The sequence below is a fragment of the Procambarus clarkii genome, chromosome 46, assembly GCF_040958095.1.
Source record: "Procambarus clarkii isolate CNS0578487 chromosome 46, FALCON_Pclarkii_2.0, whole genome shotgun sequence".
Classification (NCBI taxonomy): domain Eukaryota; kingdom Metazoa; phylum Arthropoda; class Malacostraca; order Decapoda; family Cambaridae; genus Procambarus; species Procambarus clarkii.
This window is the reverse complement of record NC_091195.1, coordinates 6,389,121-6,411,409: the sequence shown is the minus strand read 5'-3', so window position 1 is coordinate 6,411,409 and position 22,289 is coordinate 6,389,121. Positions and strand designations below refer to the sequence as shown.

Here is a 22,289-nt window from a genome sequence, read left to right as displayed (position 1 = left end):
ACTGGAAGGCTGCTTATCTATACCTTCCACTACAGACTGGAAGGCTGCTTATCTATACCTTCCACTGCAGACTGGAAGGCTGCTTATCTATACCTTCCACTACAGACTGGAAGGCTGCTTATCTATACCTTCCACTACAGACTGGAAGGCTGCTTATCTATACCTTCCACTACAGACTGGAAGGCTGCTTATCTATACCTTCCACTTCATTTATACTATTCCATTACACATAAGAGGTATAACTGGCCGACCTCTCACAGTGTTCAAAGGAACTTGATAAGCACCTCCAAAGGATACCTGATCAACCAGCCTGTGATTCAGGTGTCAGGTTGCGAGTAGCCGCGTCCAACAACCTGCTAGACCAATCCAGCAACGAGGAGGCCTGGTCGAGAACCGGGCCGCGGGGACGCAAAGCCCCGAAACCATCTCAAGGTAACCTCAAGGAAGGTACCTTCAGCATACTAAAATACTTTCATACCTCTAACATACCAAAACTCATTAAAACAATGTATACTAAAAATCCTTCATACTACCATAATATAAAAACTCATTCAAACTATCAATATACAAAAATCATTTATACCACCGACGCACCACAACTCATTCATACCTCCAGCATACCGAAAATCATTCATACCACCAGCATACCGAAACTCATTCATACCACCAGCATACCGAAACTCATTCATAACACCAGCATACCGAAACTCATTCATTCCACCAGCATACCAAAACTCATTCATACCACCAGCAATACCGAAACTCATTCATACCACCAGCATACCGAAACTCATTTATTCCACCAATCTACCGAAACTCATTCTTACCACCAGCATACCGAAACTCATTCATACCACCAGCATACCGAAACTCATTCTTACCACCAGCATACTGAAACTCATTCATTCCACCAGCATACCGAAACTCATTCTTACCACCAGCATACCGAAACTCATTCATACCACCAGCATACCGAAACTCATTCTTACCACCAGCATACCGAAACTCATTCTTACCACCAGCATACCGAAACTCATTCATACCACCAGCATACCGAAACTCATTCATACCACCAGCATACCGAAACTCATTCATTCCACCAGCATACCAAAACTCATTCATACCACCAGCATACCAAAACTCACTCATAACACTAGCATACCTAAACGCATTCATGCCACCAACATACCAAAATTCATTCATACCACCATCATACCAAAACTCATTCATATTACCAACATACCAAAACTCATTCTTACCACCAGCATACCAAAACTCATTCATACCTCCAGCTTACCTAAACTCATTCATTCCACCAACATACCAAAATTCATTCACTTCACCAGCATACCTAAACTTATTCATGCCATCAGAATACCAAAACTCATTCATACCTACAGCATACCAAAGCTCATTCATTCCACCATCATTACAAAACTTATTCATACCTCCAGCATACCAAAACTAGTTCATACCACCAGCATACCAAAACTAATTCATACCACCAGCATACCAAAACTAATTCATACCACCAGCATACCAAAACTCCTACATTCCACCATAATACCAAAACTCATTCATACCACCAGCATACCAAAACTCATTCATACGAGCAGCATACCTGAGCTCATTCATACCACCAGCATACCAAAACTCATTCATACCACCAGCAAGCCAAAATTCTTTCATACCTACAGCATACCAAAACTCACTCATACCTCCAGCATATCAAAAATAATTCATACCATCAACATACCAAAACTCATTCATTCCAAAATTCATTCACTCCACCAGTATACCAAAACTCATTCATCCCACAACATACCAAAACTCATTCATACCACCAGCATACTAAAACTCATTCATACCACCAGCATACTAAAACTCATTCATACCACCCGCATAGCAAAACTCATTCATACCTAGAGCATACCAAAACTCATTCATTCCAAAATTCATTCACTCCACCAGTATACCAAAACTCATTCATCCCACAACATACCAAAACTCATTCATACCACCAGCATACCTGCACGTGTACATCTATAGATTACTGTACATCTACGCATGTACATCTGTAGATTACTGTACATCTACACATGTACATCTGTAGATTACTGTACATCTACACATGTACATCTGTAGATTACTGTACATCTACACATGTACATCTGTAGATTACTATACATCTACAAATGTACATCTATAGATTACTATACATCTACACATGTACATCTGTAGATTATTATACATCTACACATGTTCATCTGTAGATTATTATACATCTACACATGTTCATCTGTAGATTATTATACATCTACACATGTATATCTGTAGATTACTTTACATCTACACATGTACATCTGTAGATTACTGTACATCTACACATGTACATCTGTAGATTACTGTACATCTACACATGTACATCTGTAGATTACTGTACATCTACACATGCACATCTACACATGCACATCTGTAGATTGCTGTACATCTACACATGTACATCTGTAGATTACTGTACATCTAATACTTGATGAGACGTAATCATCTCATTGAGAGATGTACATCATAATCATTGTTATATAATGCACATCTACATTGGTCTCGTGAGGCAGGTCTCAACAACCAGCTCCTCGTAGATGTGTCCTTGTACATTATTGGTCTCGTGAGGCTGGTCTCAACAACCAGCTCCTCGTAGATGTGTCCTTGTACATTATTGGTCTCGTGAGGCTGGTCTCAACAACCAGCTCCTCGTAGATGTGTCCTTGTACATTATTGGTCTCCTGAGGCAGGTCTCAACAACCAGCTCCTCGTAGATGTGTCCTTGTACATTATTGGTCTCCTGAGGCTGGTCTCAACAATCTACCGTATACAAACCATATTAAAATTGTTAAGCGACGCACAGAGCTCTCGGAGGTACTTCTTCTTCTTCTCACTGTCCCGGATCCGAATCGAAAAGTAATCACCAGTGACGCCCCTCCGGTGAAGTCCTCGCAGGAGTCTCTCCCCTCCCACACCTGTAGATGAGAGGGAACATTGAAGCCCACACCTGGCAGCTCTCCACACCCACACCTGTAGATGAGAGGGAACATTGAAGCTCACACCTGGCAACTCTCCCAACCCACACCTGTAGATGAGAGGGAACATTGAAGCCCACACCTGGCAACTCTCCGCACCCACACCTGTAGATGAGAGGGAACATTGCAGCTCACACCTGGCAACTCTTCACACCCACACCTGTAGATGAGAGGGAACATTGCAGCTCACACCTGGCAACTCTCCGCACCCACACCTGTAGATCAGAGGGAACACTGAAGCCCACACCTGGCAACTCTCCACACCCACACCTGCAGATGAGAAGGAACATTGAAGCCCACACCTGGTTACTCCTCACACCCATCTCTTAGGAGGAGGAGGAGGATGGTTGTGATGCAGAGGAGGAGGAGGAGGAGGAGGAGGGTAGTGGTGCAGAGGAGGAGGGTAGTGGCGCAGAGGAGGTGGAGGGTAGTGGTGTAGAGGAGGAGGAGGGTAGTGGTGCAGAGGAGGAGGGTAGTGGTGCAGAGGAGGAGGGCTGTGGTGCAGATGAGGAGGGTAGTGGTGCAGAGGAGGTGGAGGGTAGTGATGCAGAGGAGGAGGAGGAGGAGGAGGAGGGTAGTGGTGCAGAGGAGGAGGGTAGTGGCGCAGAGGAGGTGGAGGGTAGTGGTGAAGAGGAGGAGGAGGGTAGTGGTGCAGAGGAGGACAAGGAGGGTAGTGGTCCAGAGGAGGAGGAGGGTAGTGATGCAGAGGAGGAGGAGGGTAGTGGTGCAGAGGAGGAGGGGGAGGAGGGTAGTGGTTCAGAAGAGAAGGAGGGTAGTGGTGCAGAGGAGGAGGAGGAGGGTAGTGATGCAGAGGACGAGGAGTGTGGTGGTGCAGAGGGGGAGGGTAGTGGTGCAGAGGAGGAGGAGGGTAGTGGTGCAGAGGAGGATGAGGGTAGTGGTGCAGAGGAGGGGGGTAGTGGTGCAGAGGAGGAGGGTAGTGGTGCAGAGGAGGAGGAGGGTAGTGGTGCAGAGGAGGAGGGTAGTGGTGCAGAAGAGGAGGGTAGTGATTCAGAGGAGGAGTGTAGTTTTTCAGAGGAGGAGGAGGGTAGTGGTGCAGAGGAGGATGAGGGTAGTGGTGCAGAGGAGGGGGGTAGTGGTGCAGAGGAGGAGGGTAGTGATGCAGAGGAGGAGGATGGTAGTGGTGCAGAGGAGGAGGGTAGTGGTGCAGAGGAGGAGGGTAGTAGTGCAGAGGAGGAGGGTAGTGGTGCAGAGGAGAAGGAGGGTAGTGGGGCAGAGGAGGAGGGTAGTGGTGCAGGGGAGGAGGGTAGTGGTGCAGAGGAGGAGGATGGTAGTGCTGCAGAAAAGGAGGAGGGTAGTGCAGAGGAGGAGGAGGGTCGTGGTGCAGAGGAGGAGGGTAGTGGTGTAGAGGAGGAGGAGGGTAGTGGTGCAGAGGAGGAGGAGGAAAGTGATGCAGAGGAGGAGGAAGGTAGTGGTGCAGAGGAGGAGGAGGATTGTGGTGCACAGGAGAATGAGGGTAGTGGTGCAGAGGAGGAGGAGGGTAGTGGTGCAGAGGAGGAGGAGGGTAGTGGCGCAGAGGAGGAGGAGGGTTGTGGTGCAGAGGAGGAGGGCTGTGGTGCAGATGAAGAGGGTAGGGGTGCAGAGGAGGTGGAGGGTAGTGGTGCAGAGGAGGAGGAGGGTAGTGGTGCAGAGGAGGAGGGTAGTGGCGCTGAAGAGGTGGAGGGTAGTGGTGTAAAGGAGGAGGAGGGTAGTGGTGCAGAGGAGGACAAGGAGGGTAGTGGTCCAGAGGAGGAGGAGGGTAGTGATGCAGAGGAGGAGGAGGGTAGTGGTGCAGAGGAGGAGGAGGAGGGTAGTGGCGCAGAAGAGAAGGAGGGTAGTGGTGCAGGGGAGGAGGAGGAGGGTAGTGGTGCAGAGGAGGAGGAGGGTAGTGGTGCAGAGGAGGAGTAGGAGGAGGGTAGTGATGAAGAGGACGAGGAGTGTGGTGGTGCAGAGGGGGAAGGTAGTGGTGCAGAGGAAGAGGAGGGTAGTGGTGCAGAGGAGGATGAGGGTAGTGGTGCAAAGGAGGAGGTTAGTGGTGCAGAGGAGGAGGAGGGTAGTGGTGCAGAGGAGGAGGGTCGTGGTTCAGAGGAGGAGGAGGGTAGTGGTGCAGAGGAGGAGGAGGGTAGTGGTGCAGAGGAGGAGGGGGAAGATAGTGGCGTAGAGGAGGATGAGGGTAGTGGTGCAGAGGAGGAGGAGGGTAGTGGTGCAGAGGAGGGGGAGGGTAGTGGTGCAGACGAGGAGGGTAGTGGTGCAGAGGAGTAGGAGGAGGGTAGTGGTGCAGAGGAGGAGGAGGGTAGTGGTGCAGAAGAGGAGGTGTGAGTGGTGCAGAGGAGGAGGAGGGTAGTTGTGCAGAGGAGGGGAAGGGTAGTGGTGCAGAGGAAAAGGAGGGTAGTGGTGCAGAGGAGTAGGAGGGTAGTGATGCAGAGGAGGAGGAGGGTAGTGGTGCAGAGGAGGAGGAGGGTAGTGGTGCAGAAGAGGAGGAGAGTAGTTGTTCAGAGGAGGAGGAGGGTAGTGGTGTTGAGGAGGAGGAGGAGGGTAGTTGTGCAGATTAGTAGGAAGGTAGTAGTGCAGAGGAGGAGAGTAGTTGTTCATAGGAGGAGGGTAGTGGTGTTGAGGAGGAGGGGGAGGAGGGTAGTGGTGCAGAGGAGGAGGGTAGTGGTGCAGAGGAGGAGGGTAGTGATGCAGAGGAGGAGGGGGGAGGATAGTGGCGCAGAGGAGGATGAGGGTATTGGTGCAGAGTAGGAGGAGGGTAGTGGTGCAGAGGAGGGGGAGGGTAGTGGTGCAGAGGGGGAGGAGGGTAGTGGTGCACAGGAGGAGGGTAGTGATGCAGAGGAGGAAGGGGGAGGATAGTGGCGCAGAGAAGGATGAGGGTATTGGTGAAGAGTAGGAGGAGGGTAGTGGTGCAGAGGAGGAGGGTAGTGGTGCAGAGGAGGAGGGGGAAGATAGTGGCTTAGAGGAGGATGAGGGTAGTGGTGCAGAGGAGGAGGAGGGTAGTGGTGCAGAGGAGGGGGAGGGTAGTGATGCAGAGGACGAGGAGTGTGGTGGTGCAGAGGGGGAGGGTAGTGGTGCAGAGGAGGAGGAGGGTAGTGGTGCAGAGGAGGATGAGGGTAGTGGTGCAGAGGAGGGGGGTAGTGGTGCAGAGGAGGAGGGTAGTGGTGCAGAGGAGGAGGAGGGTAGTGGTGCAGAGGAGGAGGGTAGTGGTGCAGAAGAGGAGGGTAGTGGTTCAGAGGAGGAGTGTAGTTTTTCAGAGGAGGAGGAGGGTAGTGGTGCAGAGGAGGATGTGGGTAGTGGTGCAGAGGAGGAGGGTAGTGGCGCTGAAGAGGTGGAGGGTAGTGGTGTAGAGGAGGAGGAGGGTAGTGGTGCAGAGGAGGACAAGGAGGGTAGTGGTCCAGAGGAGGAGGAGGGTAGTGATGCAGAGGAGGAGGAGGGTAGTGGTGCAGAGGAGGAGGAGGAGGGTAGTGGTGCAGAAGAGAAGGAGGGTAGTGGTGCAGGGGAGGAGGAGGAGGGTAGTGGTGCAGAGGAGGAGGAGGGTAGTGGTGCAGAGGAGGAGTAGGAGGAGGGTAGTGATGAAGAGGACGAGGAGTGTGGTGGTGCAGAGGGGGAAGGTAGTGGTGCAGAGGAAGAGGAGGGTAGTGGTGCAGAGGAGGATGAGGGTAGTGGTGCAGAGGAGGAGGGTAGTGGTGCAAAGGAGGAGGGTAGTGGTGCAGAGGAGGAGGAGGGTAGTGGTGCAGAGGAGGAGGGTCGTGGTTCAGAGGAGGAGGAGGGTAGTGGTGCAGAGGAGGAGGAGGGTAGTGGTGCAGAGGAGGAGGGGGAAGATAGTGGCGTAGAGGAGGATGAGGGTAATGGTGCAGAGGAGGAGGAGGGTAGTGGTGCAGAGGAGGGGGAGGGTAGTGGTGCAGACGAGGAGGGTAGTGGTGCAGAGGAGTAGGAGGAGGGTAGTGGTGCAGAGGAGGAGGAGGGTAGTGGTGCAGAAGAGGAGGTGTGAGTGGTGCAGAGGAGGAGGAGGGTAGTTGTGCAGAGGAGGGGAAGGGTAGTGGTGCAGAGGAAAAGGAGGGTAGTGGTGCAGAGGAGTAGGAGGGTAGTGATGCAGAGGAGGAGGAGGGTAGTGGTGCAGAGGAGGAGGAGGGTAGTGGTGCAGAAGAGGAGGAGAGTAGTTGTTCAGAGGAGGAGGAGGGTAGTGGTGTTGAGGAGGAGGAGGAGGGTAGTTGTGCAGATTAGTAGGAAGGTAGTAGTGCAGAGGAGGAGAGTAGTTGTTCATAGGAGGAGGGTAGTGGTGTTGAGGAGGAGGGGGAGGAGGGTAGTGGTGCAGAGGAGGAGGGTAGTGGTGCAGAGGAGGAGGGTAGTGATGCAGAGGAGGAGGGGGGAGGATAGTGGCGCAGAGGAGGATGAGGGTATTGGTGCAGAGTAGGAGGAGGGTAGTGGTGCAGAGGAGGGGGAGGGTAGTGGTGCAGAGGGGGAGGAGGGTAGTGGTGCACAGGAGGAGGGTAGTGATGCAGAGGAGGAAGGGGGAGGATAGTGGCGCAGAGAAGGATGAGGGTATTGGTGAAGAGTAGGAGGAGGGTAGTGGTGCAGAGGAGGAGGGTAGTGGTGCAGAGGAGGAGGGGGAAGATAGTGGCTTAGAGGAGGATGAGGGTAGTGGTGCAGAGGAGGAGGAGGGTAGTGGTGCAGAGGAGGGGGAGGGTAGTGATGCAGAGGACGAGGAGTGTGGTGGTGCAGAGGGGGAGGGTAGTGGTGCAGAGGAGGAGGAGGGTAGTGGTGCAGAGGAGGATGAGGGTAGTGGTGCAGAGGAGGGGGGTAGTGGTGCAGAGGAGGAGGGTAGTGGTGCAGAGGAGGAGGAGGGTAGTGGTGCAGAGGAGGAGGGTAGTGGTGCAGAAGAGGAGGGTAGTGGTTCAGAGGAGGAGTGTAGTTTTTCAGAGGAGGAGGAGGGTAGTGGTGCAGAGGAGGATGTGGGTAGTGGTGCAGAGGAGGGGGGTAGTGGTGCAGAGGAGGAGGGTAGTGATGCAGAGGAGAAGGATGGTAGTGGTGCAGAGGAGGAGGAGGGTAGTGGTGCAGAGGAGGAGGGTAGTAGTGCAGAGGAGGAGTGTAGTGGTGCAGAGGAGAAGGAGGGTAGTGGGGCAGAGGAGGAGGGTAGTGGTGCAGGGGAGGAGGGTAGTGGTGCAGAGGAGGAGGATGGTAGTGCTGCAGAAAAGGAGGAGGGTAGTGCAGAGGAGGAGGAGGGTAGTGGTGCAGAGGAGGAGGGTAGTGGTGTAGAGGAGGAGGAGGGTAGTGGTGCAGAGGAGGAGGAGGAAAGTGATGCAGAGGAGGAGGAAGGTAGTGGTGCAGAGGAGGAGGAGGATTGTGGTGCACAGGAGGATGAGGGTAGTGGTGCAGAGGAGGAGGAGGAGGGTAGTGGTGCAGAGGAGGAGGAGGGTAGTGGCGCAGAAGAGGAGGAGGGTAGTGGTGCAGAGGAGGAGGGCTGTGGTGCAGATGAGGAGGGTAGGGGTGCAGAGGAGGTGGAGGGTAGTGGTGCAGAGGAGGAGGAGGAGGAGGAGGAGGGTAGTGGTGCAGAGTAGGAGGGTAGTGGCGCTGAAGAGGTGGAGGGTAGTGGTGTAGAGGAGGAGGAGGGTAGTGGTGCAGAGGAGGACAAGGAGGGTAGTGGTGCAGAGGAGGAGGAGGGTAATGATGCAGAGGAGGAGGAGGGTAGTGGTGCAGAGGAGGAGGAGGAGGGTAGTGGTGCAGAAGAGAAGGAGGGTAGTGGTGCAGGGGAGGAGGAGGAGGAGGGTAGTGGTGCAGAGGAGGAGGAGGGAAGTGGTGCAGAGGAGGAGGAGGAGGAGGGTAGTGATGAAGAGGACGAGGAGTGTGGTTGTGCAGAGGGGGAAGGTAGTGGTGAAGAGGAGGAGGAGGGTAGTGGTGCAGAGGAGGATGAGGGTAGTGGTGCAGAGGAGGAGGGTAGTGGTGCAAAGGAGGAGGGTAGTGGTGCAGAGGAGGAGGAGGGTAGTGGTGCAGAGGAGGAGGGTAGTGGTGCAGAGGAGGAGGAGGGTAGTGGTGCAGAGGAGGAGGAGGGTAGTGGTGTAGAGGAGGAGGGTAGTGGTGCAGAGAAGGAGGAGGGTAGTGGTGCAGAGGAGGAGGAGGAGGGTAGTTGTGCAGCGGAGGAGGAGGAGGGTAGTGTTGCAGAGAATGAGGAGGAGGGTAGTGTTGTAGAGAAGGAAGAGGAGGGTAGTGATGCAGAGGAGGAGGGTAGTGGTGCAGAGGAGGAGGAGGAGGGTAGTGGTGCAGAGGAGGAGGAGGGTAGTGGTGCAGAGGAGGAAGAGGAGGGTAGTGGTGCAGAAGAGGAGGAGGGTAGTGGTGCAGAGAATGAGGAGGAGGGTAGTGTTGTAGAGAAGGAAGAGGAGGGTAGTGATGCAGAGGAGGAGGGTAGTGGTGCAGAGGAGGAGGAGGGTAGTGGTGCAGAGGAGGAGGAGGAGGGTAGTGGTGCAGAGGAGGAGGAGGGTAGTGGTGCAGAGGAGGAAGAGGAGGGTAGTGGTGCAGAAGAGGAGGAGGGTAGTGGTGCAGAGGAGGAGGGTAGTAGTGCAGAGGAGGAGGGTAGTGGTGCAGAGGAGGAGGAGGGTAGTGGTGCAGAGGAGGAGGGTAGTGGTGCAGAGGAGGAGGGTAGTGGTGCAGAGGAGGAGGAGGGTAGTGCTGCAGAGAAGGAGGAGGGCAGTGGTGCAGAGGAGGGTAGTAGTGCAGAGGAGGAGGAGGGTAATGGTGCAGAAGAGGTGGAGGGTAGTGGTGCAGAGGAGGGTAGTGGTGCAGAGGAGGAGGAGGGAAGTGATGCAGAGGAGGAGGAGGGTAGTGGTGCAGAGGAGGAGGAGGATTGTGGTGCACAGGAGGAGGAGGGTAGTACTGCAGTGGAGGAGGAGGAGGAGGGTAGTGGTGCAGAGGAGGATGAGGGTAGTGATGCAGAGGAGGAGGAGGGTAGTGGTGCAGAGGAGGAGGAGGGTAGTGGTTCAGAGGAGGATGAGGGAAGTGTTGCAGAGGAGGAGGGTAGTGGTGTAGAGGAGGATGAGGGTAGTGGTGCAGAGAAGGATGAGGGTAGTGGTGCAGTGGAGGAGGAGGGTAGTGGTGCAGAGGAGGAGGAGGGTAGTGGTGCAGAGGAAGAGGAGGGTAGTGGTGCAGAGGAGGATGAGGGAAGTGGTGCAGAGGAGGAGGGTAGTGGTGCAGGGGAGGATGAGGGTAGTGGTGAGAGGAGGAGGAGGGTAGTGGTGCAGAGGAGGAGGGTAGTGGTGCAGAGGAGGAAGAGGGTAGTGGTTCAGAGGAGGAGGAGGGTAGTTGCGAAGAGGAGGGGAAGGGTAGTGGTGCAGAGGAAAAGGAGGGTAGTGGTGCAGAGGAGTAGGAGGGTAGTGATGCAGAGGAGGAGGAGGGCAGTGGTGCAGAAGAGGAGGAGAGTAGTGGTGCAGAGGAGGAGGAGAGTAGTTGTTCAGAGGAGGAGGAGGGTAGTGGTGTTGAGGAGGAGGAGGAGGGTAGTGGTGCAGATTAGTAGGAGGGTAGTAGTGCAGAGGAGGAGGAGAGTAGTTGTTCAGAGGAGGAGGGTAGTGGTGTTGAGGAGGAGGAGGAGGAGGGTAGTGGTGCAGAGGAGGAGGGTAGTGGTGCACAGGAGGAGGGTAGTGGTGCAGAGGAGGAGGGGGAAGATAGTGGCGCAGAGGAGGATGAGGGTAGTGGTGCAGAGGAGGAGGAGGGTAGTGGTGCAGAGGAGAGGGAGGGTAGTGGTGCAGAGGGGGAGGAGGGTAGTGGTGCACAGGAGGAGGGTAGTGATGCAGAGGAGGAGGGGGGAGGAGGATAGTGGCGCAGAGGAGGATGGGAGTATTGGTGCAGAGTAGGAGGAGGGTAGTGGTGCAGAGGAGGGGGAGGGTAGTGGTGCAGAGAAGGAGGAGGGTAGTTGTGCAGAGGAGGAGGAGGGTAGTGGTGCAGAGGAGGAGGGTAGTGGTGCAGAGGAGGAGGGTAGTAGTGCAGAGGAGGAGGGGGAAGATAGTGGCGTAGAGGAGGATGAGGGTAGTGGTGCAGAGGAGGAGGAGGGTAGTGGTGCAGAGGAGGGGGAGGGTAGTGGTGCAGACGAGGAGGGTAGTGGTGCAGAGGAGTAGGAGGAGGGTAGTGGTGCAGGGGAGGAGGAGGGTAGTGGTGCAGAAGAGGAGGTGTGAGTGGTGCAGAGGAGGAGGAGGGTAGTTGTGCAGAGGAGGGGAAGGGTAGTGGTGCAGAGGAAAAGGAGGGTAGTGGTGCAGAGGAGTAGGAGGGTAGTGATGCAGAGGAGGAGGAGGGTAGTGGTGCAGAGGAGGAGGAGGGTAGTGGTGCAGAGGAGGAGGAGAGTAGTTGTTCAGAGGAGGAGGAGGGTAGTGGTGTTGAGGAGGAGGAGGAGGGTAGTTGTGCAGATTAGTAGGAAGGTAGTAGTGCAGAGGAGGAGAGTAGTTGTTCATAGGAGGAGGGTAGTGGTGTTGAGGAGGAGGAGGAGGAGGGTAGTGGTGCAGAGGAGGAGGGTAGTGGTGCAGAGGAGGAGGGTAGTGATGCAGAGGAGGAGGGGGGGAGGATAGTGGCGCAGAGGAGGATGAGGGTATTGGTGCAGAGTAGGAGGAGGGTAGTGGTGCAGAGGAGGGGGAGGGTAGTGGTGCAGAGGGGGAGGAGGGTAGTGGTGCACAGGAGGAGGGTAGTGATGCAGAGGAGGAGGGGGGAGGATAGTGGCGCAGAGAAGGATGAGGGTATTGGTGAAGAGTAGCAGGAGGGTAGTGGTGCAGAGGAGGAGGGTAGGTGGTGCAGAGGAGGAGGGTAGTGGTGCAGAGGAGGAGGGGGAAGATAGTGGCTTAGAGGAGGATGAGGGTAGTGGTGCAGAGGAGGAGGGTAGTGGTGCAGAGGAGGAGGGGGAAGATAGTGGCTTAGAAGAGGATGAGGGTAGTGGTGCAGAGGAGGAGGAGGGTAGTGGTGCAGAGGAGGGGGAGGGTAGTGGTGCAGAGGAGTAGGAGGAGGGTAGTGGTGCAGAGGAGGAGAAGGGTAGTGGTGCAGAAGAGGAGGAGGGTAGTGGTGCAGAGGAGGAGGAGGGTAGCTGTGCAGAGGAGGGGAAGGGTAGTGGTGCAGAGGAAAAGGAGGGTAGTGGTGCAAAGGAGTAGGAGGGTAGTGAAGCAGAGGAGGATGAGGGTAGTGGTGCAGAGGAGGAGGAGGGTAGTGGTGCAGAGGAGGAGGAGAGTAGTTGTTCAGAGGAGGAGGAGAGTAGTGGTGTTGAGGAGGAGGAGGAGGGTAGTGGTGCAGATTAGTAGGAGGGTACTAGTGCAGAGGAGGAGGAGAGTAGTTGTTCATAGGAGGAGGGTAGTGGTGTTGAGGAGGAGGAGGAGGAGGGTAGTGGTGCAGAGGAGGAGGATAGTGGTGCAGAGGAGGAGGGTAGTGATGCAGAGGAGGAGGGGGGGAGGATAGTGGCGCAGAGGAGGATGAGGGTATTGGTGCAGATTAGGAGGAGGGTAGTGGTGCAGAGGAGGGAGAGGGTAGTGGTGCAGAGGGGGAGGAGGGTAGTGGTGCACAGGAGGAGGGTAGTGATGCAGAGGAGGAGGGGGGGAGGATAGTGGCGCAGAGGAGGATGAGGGTATTGGTGCAGAGTAGGAGGAGGGTAGTGGTGCAGAGGAGGGGAAGGGTAGTGGTGCAGAGTAGGAGGGGGTAGTTGTGCAGAGGAGGAGGAGGGTAGTGCTGCAGAGGATGAGGGTAGTGGTTCAGAGGAGGAGAGTAGTTTTTCAGAGGAGGAGGATGGTAGTGGTGCAGAGGAGGAGGAGGGTAGTGGTGCAGAGGAGGAGGGTAGTAGTGCAGAGGAGGAGGGTAGTGGTGCAGAAAAGGAGGGTAGTGGTGCAGAGGAGGAGGAGGGTAGTGCTGCAGAGAAGGAGGAGGGCAGTGGTGCAGAGGAGGGTAGTAGTGCAGAGGAGGAGGAGGGTAATGGTGCAGAGGAGGTGGAGGGTAGTGGTGCAGAGGAGGGTAGTGGTGCAGGGGAGAAGGAGGGAAGTGATGCAGAGGAGGAGGAGGGTAGTGGTGCAGAGGAGGAGGAGGATTGTGGTGCACAGGAGGAGAAGGGTAGTGGTGCAGAGGAGGAGGAGGATTGTGGAGCACAGGAGGAGGAGGGTAGTGGTGCAGAGGAGGATGAGGATAGTGGTGCAGAGGAGGAGGAGGGTAGTGGTGCAGAGGAGGAGGAGGGTAGTGGTTCAGAGGAGGATGAGGGAAGTGGTGCAGAGGAGGAGGGTAGTGGTGAAGAGGAGGATGAGGGTAGTGGTTCAGAGGAGGAGGAGGGTAGTGGTGCAGAGGAGGAGGAGGGTAGTGGTGTAGAGGAGGAGGAGGAGGAGGGTAGTGGTGCAGAGGGGGATGAGGGAAGTGGAGCAGAGGAGGAGGGTAGTGGTGCAGAGGAGGATTAGAGTAGTGGTGCAGAGGAGGAGGAGGGTAGTGGCGCAGAGGAGGAGGAGGGTAGTGGTGCAGAGGAGGATGAGGAGGAGGGTAGTGGTGCAGAGGAGGATGAGGAGGAGGGTAGTGGTGCAGAGGAGGATGAGGAGGAGGGTAGTGGTGCAGAGGAGGATGAGGAGGAGGGTAGTGGTGCAGAGGAGGATGAGGAGGAGGGTAGTGGTGCAGAGGAGGATGAGGGTAGTGGTGCAGAGGAGGAGGAAGGTATTGGTGCAGAGGAGGATGAGGGAAGTGGTGCAGAGGAGGAGGGTAGTGGTGCAGAGGAGGATTAGGGTAGTGGTGCAGAGGAGGATGAGGGAAGTGGTGCAGAGGACGAGGAATGTAGTGGTGCAGAGGAGGATGAGGGAAGTGGTGCAGAGGAGGAGGGGAGTGGTGCAGAGGAGGATTAGGGTAGTGGTGCAGAGGAGGAGGAGGGTAGTGGCGCAGAGGAGGAGGAGGGTAGTGGTGCAGAGGAGGATGAGGAGGAGGGTAGTGGTGCAGAGGAGGATGAGGAGGAGGGTAGTGGTGCAGAGGAGGATGAGGGTAGTGGTGCAGAGGAGGAGGAGGGTATTGGTGCAGAGGAGGAGGAGGAGGAGGAGGGTATTGGTGCAGAGGAGGAGGAGGAGGAGAAGGAGGGTAGTGGTGCAGAGGAGGAGGGTAGTGGTGCAGAGGAGGTGGAGGGTAGTGGTGCAGAGGAGGAGGGTAGTGGTGCAGAGGAGGAGGAGGGTAGTGGTGCAGAGGAGGAGGAGGAGGAGGGTAGTGGTCCAGAGGAGGAGGAGGGTAGTGATGCAGAGGAGAAGGAGGGTAGTGGTGCAGAGGAGGAGGAGGAGGGTAGTTGTGCAGAAGAGAAGGAGGGTAGTGGTGCAGAGGAGGAGGGTAGTGGTGCAGAGGAGGAGGAGGGTAGTGGTGCAGAAGAGGAGGAGGAGGGTAGTGATGCAGAGGACGAGGAGTGTGGTGGTGCAGAAGGGGAGGGTAGTGGTGCAGAGGAGGAGGAGGGTAGTGGTGCAGAGGAGGATGAGGGTAGTGGTGCAGAGGAGGAGGGTAGTGGTGCAGAGGAGGAGGGTAGTGGTGCAGAGGAGGAGGATAGTGGTGCAGAGGAGGAGGAGGGTAGTAATGCAGAGGAGAAGGAAGGTAGTGGTGCAGAGGAGGACGAGGATACTGGTGCAGAGGAGGAGGGTAGTGGTGCAGAGGAGGAGGAAGGTAGTGGTGCAGAGGAGGAGGGTAGTGGTGCAGGTGCAGAGGAAAAGGGTAGTGGTGCAGAGGAGGAGGGTAGTGGTGCAGAGGAGGAGGGTATTGGTGCAGAGTAGGAGGAGGGTAGTGGTGCAGAGGAGGGGGAGGGTAGTGGTGCATAGTAGGAGGAGGGTAGTTGTGCAGAGGAGGAGGAGGGTAGTGGTGCAGAGGAGGAGGGTAGTTGTGCAGAGGAGGAGAGGGGAAGATAGTGGCTTAGAGGAGGATGTGGGTAGTGGTGCAGAGGAGGAGGAGGGTAGTGGTGCAGAGGAGGGGGAGGGTAGTGGTGCAGAGGAGTAGGAGGAAGGTAGTGGTGCAGAGGAGGAGGAGGGTAGTGGTGCAGAAGAGGAGGAGGGTAGTGGTGCAGAGGAGGAGGAGGGTAGTTGTGCAGATTAGTAGGAGGGTACTAGTGCAGAGGAGGAGGAGAGTAGTTGTTCATAGGAGGAGGGTAGTGGTGTTGAGGAGGAGGAGGAGGAGTGTAGTGGTGCAGAGGAGGAGGATAGTGGTGCAGAGGAGGAGGGTAGCGATGCAGAGGAGGAGGGGGGGAGGATAGTGGCGCAGAGGAGGAGGAGGGTAGTGGTGCAGAGGAGGGAGAGGGTAGTGGTGCAGAGGGGGAGGAGGGTAGTGGTGCACAGGAGGAGGGTAGTGATGCAGAGGAGGAGGGGAGGAGGATAGTGGCGCAGAGGAGGATGAGGGTATTGGTGCAGAGTAGGAGGAGGGTAGTGGTGCAGAGGAGGGGGAGGGTAGTGGTGCAGAGTACGAGGGGGTAGTTGTGCAGCGGAGGAGGAGGGTAGTGGTGCAGAGGAGGAGGGTAGTAGTGCAGAGGAGGAGGGTAGTGGTGCAGAGGATGAGGGTAGTGGTTCAGAGGAGGAGAGTAGTTTTTCAGAGGAAGAGGATGGTAGTGGTGCAGAGGAGGAGGAGGGTAGTGGTGCAGAGGAGGATGAGGGTAGTGGTGCAGAGGAGGAGGAGGGTAGTGGTGCAGAGGAGGAGGAGGGTAGTGGTTCAGAGGAGGATGAGGGAAGTGGTGCAGAGGAGGAGGGTAGTGGTGAAGAGGAGGATGAGGGTAGTGGTTCAGAGGAGGAGGAGGAGGGTAGTGATGCAGAGGAGGAGGAGGGTAGTGGTGTAGAGGAGGAGGAGGAGGAGGGTAGTGGTGCAGAGGGGGATGAGGGAAGTGGAGCAGAGGAGGAGGGTAGTGGTGCAGAGGAGGATTAGGGTAGTGGTGCAGAGGAGGAGGAGGGTAGTGGCGCAGAGGAGGAGGAGGGTAGTGGTGCAGAGGAGGATGAGGAGGAGGGTAGTGGTGCAGAGGAGGATGAGGAGGAGGGTAGTGGTGCAGAGGAGGATGAGGAGGAGGGTAGTGGTGCAGAGGAGGATGAGGAGGAGGGTAGTGGTGCAGAGGAGGATGAGGAGGAGGGTAGTGGTGCAGAGGAGGATGAGGGTAGTGGTGCAGAGGAGGAGGAGGGTATTGGTGCAGAGGAGGATGAGGGAAGTGGTGCAGAGGAGGAGGGTAGTGGTGCAGAGGAGGATTAGGGTAGTGGTGCAGAGGAGGATGAGGGAAGTGGTGCAGAGGACGAGGAGGGTAGTGGTGCAGAGGAGGATGAGGGAAGTGGTGCAGAGGAGGAGGGGAGTGGTGCAGAGGAGGATTAGGGTAGTGGTGCAGAGGAGGAGGAGGGTAGTGGCGCAGAGGAGGAGGAGGGTAGTGGTGCAGAGGAGGATGAGGAGGAGGGTAGTGGTGCAGAGGAGGATGAGGAGGAGGGTAGTGGTGCAGAGGAGGATGAGGGTAGTGGTGCAGAGGAGGAGGAGGGTATTGGTGCAGAGGAGGAGGAGGAGGAGGAGGGTATTGGTGCAGAGGAGGAGGAGGAGGAGAAGGAGGGTAGTGGTGCAGAGGAGGAGGGTAGTGGTGCAGAGGAGGAGGGTAGTGGTGCAGAGGAGGAGGAGGGTAGTGCTGCAGAGAAGGAGGAGGGCAGTGGTGCAGAGGAGGGTAGTAGTGCAGAGGAAGAGGAGGGTAATGGTGCAGAGGAGGCGGAGGGTAGTGGTGCAGAGGAGGGTAGTGGTGCAGAGGAGGAGGAGGGAAGTGATGCAGAGGAGGAGGAGGGTAGTGCTGCAGTGGAGGAGGAGGAGGGTAGTGGTGCTGAGTAGGATGAGGGTAGTGGTGCAGAGGAGGAGGAGGGTAGTGGTGCAGAGGAGGAGGAGGGTAGTGGTTCAAAGGAGGATGAGGGAAGTGGTGCAGAGGAGGAGGGTAGTGGTGCAGAGGAGGATGAGGGTAGTGGTGCAGAGAAGGTTGAGGGTAGTGGTGCAGAGGAGAAGGAGGGTAGTGGTGCAGAGGAGAAGGAGGGTAGTTGTGCAGAGGAGGAGGAGGGTAGTGGTGCAGAGGAGGAGGAGGAGGAGGGTAGTGGTGCAGAGGACGATGAGGGAAGTGGTGCAGAGAATGAAGGAAGTGGTGCAGAGGAGGAGGAGGGTAGTGGTGCAGAGGAGGATAAGGGAAGTGGTGCAGAGGAGGAGGGTAGTGGTGCAGAGGAGGATGAGGGCAGTGGTGCAGAGGAGGAGGAGGGTAGTGGTGCAGAGGAGGAGGGTAGTGGTGCAGAGGAGGAAGAGGGTAGTGGTTCAGAGGAGGAGGAGGGTAGTGGTGCAGAGGAGGAGGGTAGTGGTGCAGAGGAGGAGTAGGGTAGTGGTGCAGAGGAGGAGGAGGAGGGTAGTGGTGCAGAGGAGGAGGACGGTAGTGGTGCAGAGGAGGAGGACGGTAGTGGTGCAGAGGAGGAGGAGAGTAGTGGTGCAGAGGAGGAGGAGGGTAGTGGTGCAGAGGAGGAGGAGGGTAGTGGTGCAGAGGAGGAGAGTAGTTGTTCAGAGGAGGAGGAGGGTAGTGGTGTTGAGGAGGAGGAGGATAGTGGTGTTGAGGAGGAGGAGGGTAGTGATGCAGAGGAGGAAGAGGGCAGGGGAGCAGAGGAGGAGGAGGGTAGTGATGCAGAGGAGGTGGAGGGTAGTGGTGCAGAGGACGAGGAGGATAGTGGTGCAGAGGAGGAAGAGGGCAGGGGAGCAGAGGAGGAGGAGGGTAGTGATGCAGAGGAGGTGGAGGGTAGTGGTGCAGAGGAGGAGGAGGGTAGTGGTGCAGAGGAGGTGGATGGTAGTGGTGCAGAGGAGGAGAGTAGTGGTGCAGAGGAGGAGGAGGGTAGTGGTGCAGAGGAGGAGGAGGGTAGTGGTGCAGAGGAGGAGGAGGGTAGTTGTGCAGAAGAGGTGGAGGGTAGTGGTGCAGAGGAGGTGGAGGGTAGTGGTGCACAGGAGGTGGAGGGTAGTGGTGCAGAGGAGGAGGAGGGTAGTGGTGCAGAGGAGGAGGAGGGTAGTGGTGCAGAGGAGGAGGAGGGTTGTGGTACATAGGAGGAGGAGGTTAGTGGTCCAGTGGAGGGGGAGGGTAGTGGTGCAGAGGAGTAGAGGGTACTGTCACCACTCTCCACCACTGCCACACACCACTCTCCACCACTGTCACACACGACTCTCCACCACTGTCACACACTACTCTCCAACACTGTCACACACCACTCTCCACCACTGTCACACACCACTCCTCCTTCCTTAGTCTTCCTCCTCCTTCCTTGTTTTTCCTCCTTCCATATTTTTCTTCTACCTTCCGTAATCTTCCTACTCCTACCTTAAACTTCCTTCTCGTTCCTGCCTTCCTTATTTTTCCTAATCCTTCTATGTTCTTCAACCATCAATATCCACTAACAACAACCAACAGCCACCACCAACACCTTCTCCTCCTCGACATTCTCCTCTTTCTTCCTTGACCTTCTCCTTCCTCCTCGACCATCTCCTTCCTCCTCGACCTTCTCCTCTTTCTTCCTTGACCTTCTCCTTCCCCCTCGACCTTCTCCTTCCTCCTCGACCTTCTCTTTCCTCCTCGACCTTCTCCTTCCTCCTCGACCTTCTCCCTCCTCGACCTTCTCCTTCCTCCTCGACCTTCTCCTTCCTCCTCGACCTCTTCCTACCTCCTCTTTCTCCTCCTTACTCCTCCTCCTTCCTCCTCGACCTCCTCCTCTAACTACAACAACCAACCACCATTACTATCAGTGCTCAACTGCAGGCCATTCTGGCGTGTTTGGAGGAAGTACGTCATGACGACAAAGATGTTTTTGTATTTGTCGATAGCCGAGGAGCACTTGAGTCCTTAAACAGTCGAAATCCAGTCTTCATGTCCATAGTTGAGGATTGTAAGAAAAGGATAACTGAGATACGGCTAAAAGGTCACAATGTGAAATTCATGTGGATTCCATCTCTTGTTGGAATAGTGCTCAACGAGGTGGCGGATGACTTGGCCAAACGTGCCACATTAAAACCACAAGTTGACATCGAATGTGAATTCACAATGAGACAAATAAGAAGCAAAATCAGAAATATTCAGGCACAGGCAGAAGTGGCGAGGAGAGGTATAATGTATGAGGGAAGCTAAACCATCCAACACTACATGTATGTGAGTCAAAATACCCATTTCACTTATGGTAAAAGGAGAAATGCTTGGAGTGACTGTTCACATGCGGCTCAGGCTTGGGTACAAATATTACTGGGAATATGGGATAGGTGTTCATGATAATGACACGAAGTGTAAACTATGTGGTATGTTAAGGTCTCACACCCTTGCCCATTATGTTCTTGATTGTCCGTTGATTAATGTATATAGAAACACTGAGATAAGGACTGTTCCTGAACAAATAGCCTGGATGTGTCACAACGGAAAGGTTGATGATATTCTGGAGAGATATAAGAATTTTGCACCAAGACTGTAATCTTTTGTTGAATTATCTGCATGTCTTGCAAATTGTCTATACAGTATACCTAAGTCATAAAAGTATTTGTGTGTACGTCTGATACCATACTACTTGTGTAAAGGAGGAAATGTATATGTTTATCTCTCAGATGTTCGGTAATAAGTTTTTTGTTTGTGATGTGTGTCTATATATGTATGAACACGTTGTACTGAACAGGGTGAGAATAGCTTGAGCTACCTCATCCCTTTGTGAGTATTTTACCTCAATAAACTTATTTCAACTTCAATTTCAACTACTATCAATAACCCTAACCATTAACAACCACTGCCATCAACCTAAACAATCATCAACCACCTCAATCATCAACAACCACAACAATCAACCACCACTACTATCAACAACAACCATAAACCAACACCAACCACAACAATCAACCACCCCTACCACCAACAACAATCAACCACCACTACTGCCAAATATAATCAACCACCACTACCACAAAATACAACAATCAACCACCAATATCACGAACCTCAACAACTACCAGTACAATCAACCACAAACGACCACAACCACCATCTACCACTGCCCTCAACCACTACTATCAACAACCACTACCACCAACCACAACTATCAACCACCAACAACCATAAACCACCACCAACAACCTCAACAATCACCCACCACTACCACCAACAATCAACCACCACTACCACCAACAACCAAACACCACTACCACCAAACACCATAATTAATAAACCACCACCCACGCGAACTATTACCAACAATCGCCACTACATAAAGTACAACAATCAACCACTACCATCACGAACCACAACAACCACCTCTGCAATTAACCCAACAACCACACCCATCAACCACCACACCCATCAACCTCCACAACCATCAACCACCACAACAGTCAACCACCATTACCATCAACCACCATAACCATTAAACACCACAACAATCAACCACCACACCCATCGACCACCACAACCATCAACCACCACAACAATCAACCACCATTACCATCAACCACCACAACAATGAACCACCACAACTATCAACAAACACTACCATCAACCACCACAACCATCAACCACCACAACTATCAACCACCACAACCATCAACCACCACAACCATCAACCACCACAACAATCAACCACCACAACCATCAACCACCACAATCATCAACCACCACAACAATCAACCACCACAACAATCAACCACCACAACTATCAACAAACACTACCATCAACCACCACAACCATCAACCACCACAACTATCAACAAACACTACCATCAACCACCACAACCATCAACCGCCACAACAATCAACCATCACAACAATCAACCACCACAATCATCAACCATCACAACAATCAACCACCACAACAATCAACCACCACAACAATCAATCACCACAACAATCAACCACAACAACCATCAACCACCAAAACAATTAACCCCCACATCCATCAACCACCACAACAATCAACCACCACAACCATTTACCACCACAACAATCATCCACCACAACCATCTACCACCACAACCATCTACCACCACACCAATCAACCACCATTACCATCAACCGCCACAACAATCAACCACCACAACTATCAACAACCACAACCATCAACAACCACAACAATTAACCACCACAACCACCACTACCATCAACAAACACTACCATCAACCACCACAACCATCAACAAACACTACCATCAACCACCACAACCATCAACAAACACTACCATCAACCACCATAACCATTAACTACCACCATAACCATTAACTACCACCACCATCAACAACCACAACCATCAACAAACACTACCAACAACAAACACTACCATCAACCACTACAACCATCAACAAACACTACCATCAACAAACACTACCATCAACCACCACAACCATCAACAAACACAACCATCAACCACCACAACCATCAACAAACACTACCATCAGCCACCACAACCATCAACAAACACTACCATCAACCACCACAACCATCAACAAACACAACCATCAACCACCACAACCATCAACAAACACTACCATCAACCACCACAACCATTAACTACCACCACCATCAACCACCTTAGCCATCAACCATCACAGACAGCAACCACCAGAGCTATCAACCACCAATACCATAAACCACCACAACCTCAACCACCATTAACATTAACCACCACTACCACTATTCACAACCATCAGCCACCACAATTACCAACCACAGCAATCAACCACCACCACCACCAACCACAACTATTACTCACCACTAGAACCAACCACTACCACCAACAATAAACATCACCCACCGCTGCCACCAATCACAACCTACCACCAACCACAACCCAGCAACAATTCCACCACCACTACCATGGATTCTTTATTAAGTGAAAGTAATGAATAAAATATTTTTAACCTACCTTTTGTTATGCTTCAGTTTTATTTCTAGCATATGTAGAAATATATTTTTAAAGTATTTCTACATTTTTTTAAATATATTCCATCAATCAGGAAAACGATTTTTATGCAACATTTAAGGTTGCGACACGGTCTCAAAATTGTTTAGCCAAAGTTGTGCAGTAAGTTGTGGCAACTTATTTACAACCACACAATAACGTAGCTAATACATGAAAACAAACGTTGTCACACCTGGCTACTCTCCCCACCCAAACCTGCAGATGAGAGGGAACACTGAAGCCCACACCTGGCTACTCTCCCCACCCACACCTACACATGAGAGGGAACACTAAAGCCCACACCTAGCTTCTCTCCCCACCCACACCTGCAGATGGGAAG

At 53.9% G+C, this 22,289-nt stretch overlaps 1 protein-coding gene across 1 annotated transcript in view; it reads right to left on the bottom strand.

Annotated features, from left to right (window-relative positions):
* Nucleotides 1-2,607: 2,607 nt before the first annotated feature.
* Nucleotides 2,608-22,289, bottom strand: part of LOC123750003 (uncharacterized) — a 43,201-nt gene continuing 23,519 nt past the window's right edge. Inside the window, exon 4 of the mRNA XM_069301527.1 lies at nt 2,608-3,017. Within this exon, the coding sequence (XP_069157628.1) occupies nt 2,863-3,017 (155 nt within the window). The 3' untranslated portion in view covers nt 2,608-2,862. The remainder of the gene's footprint in view (nt 3,018-22,289) is intronic.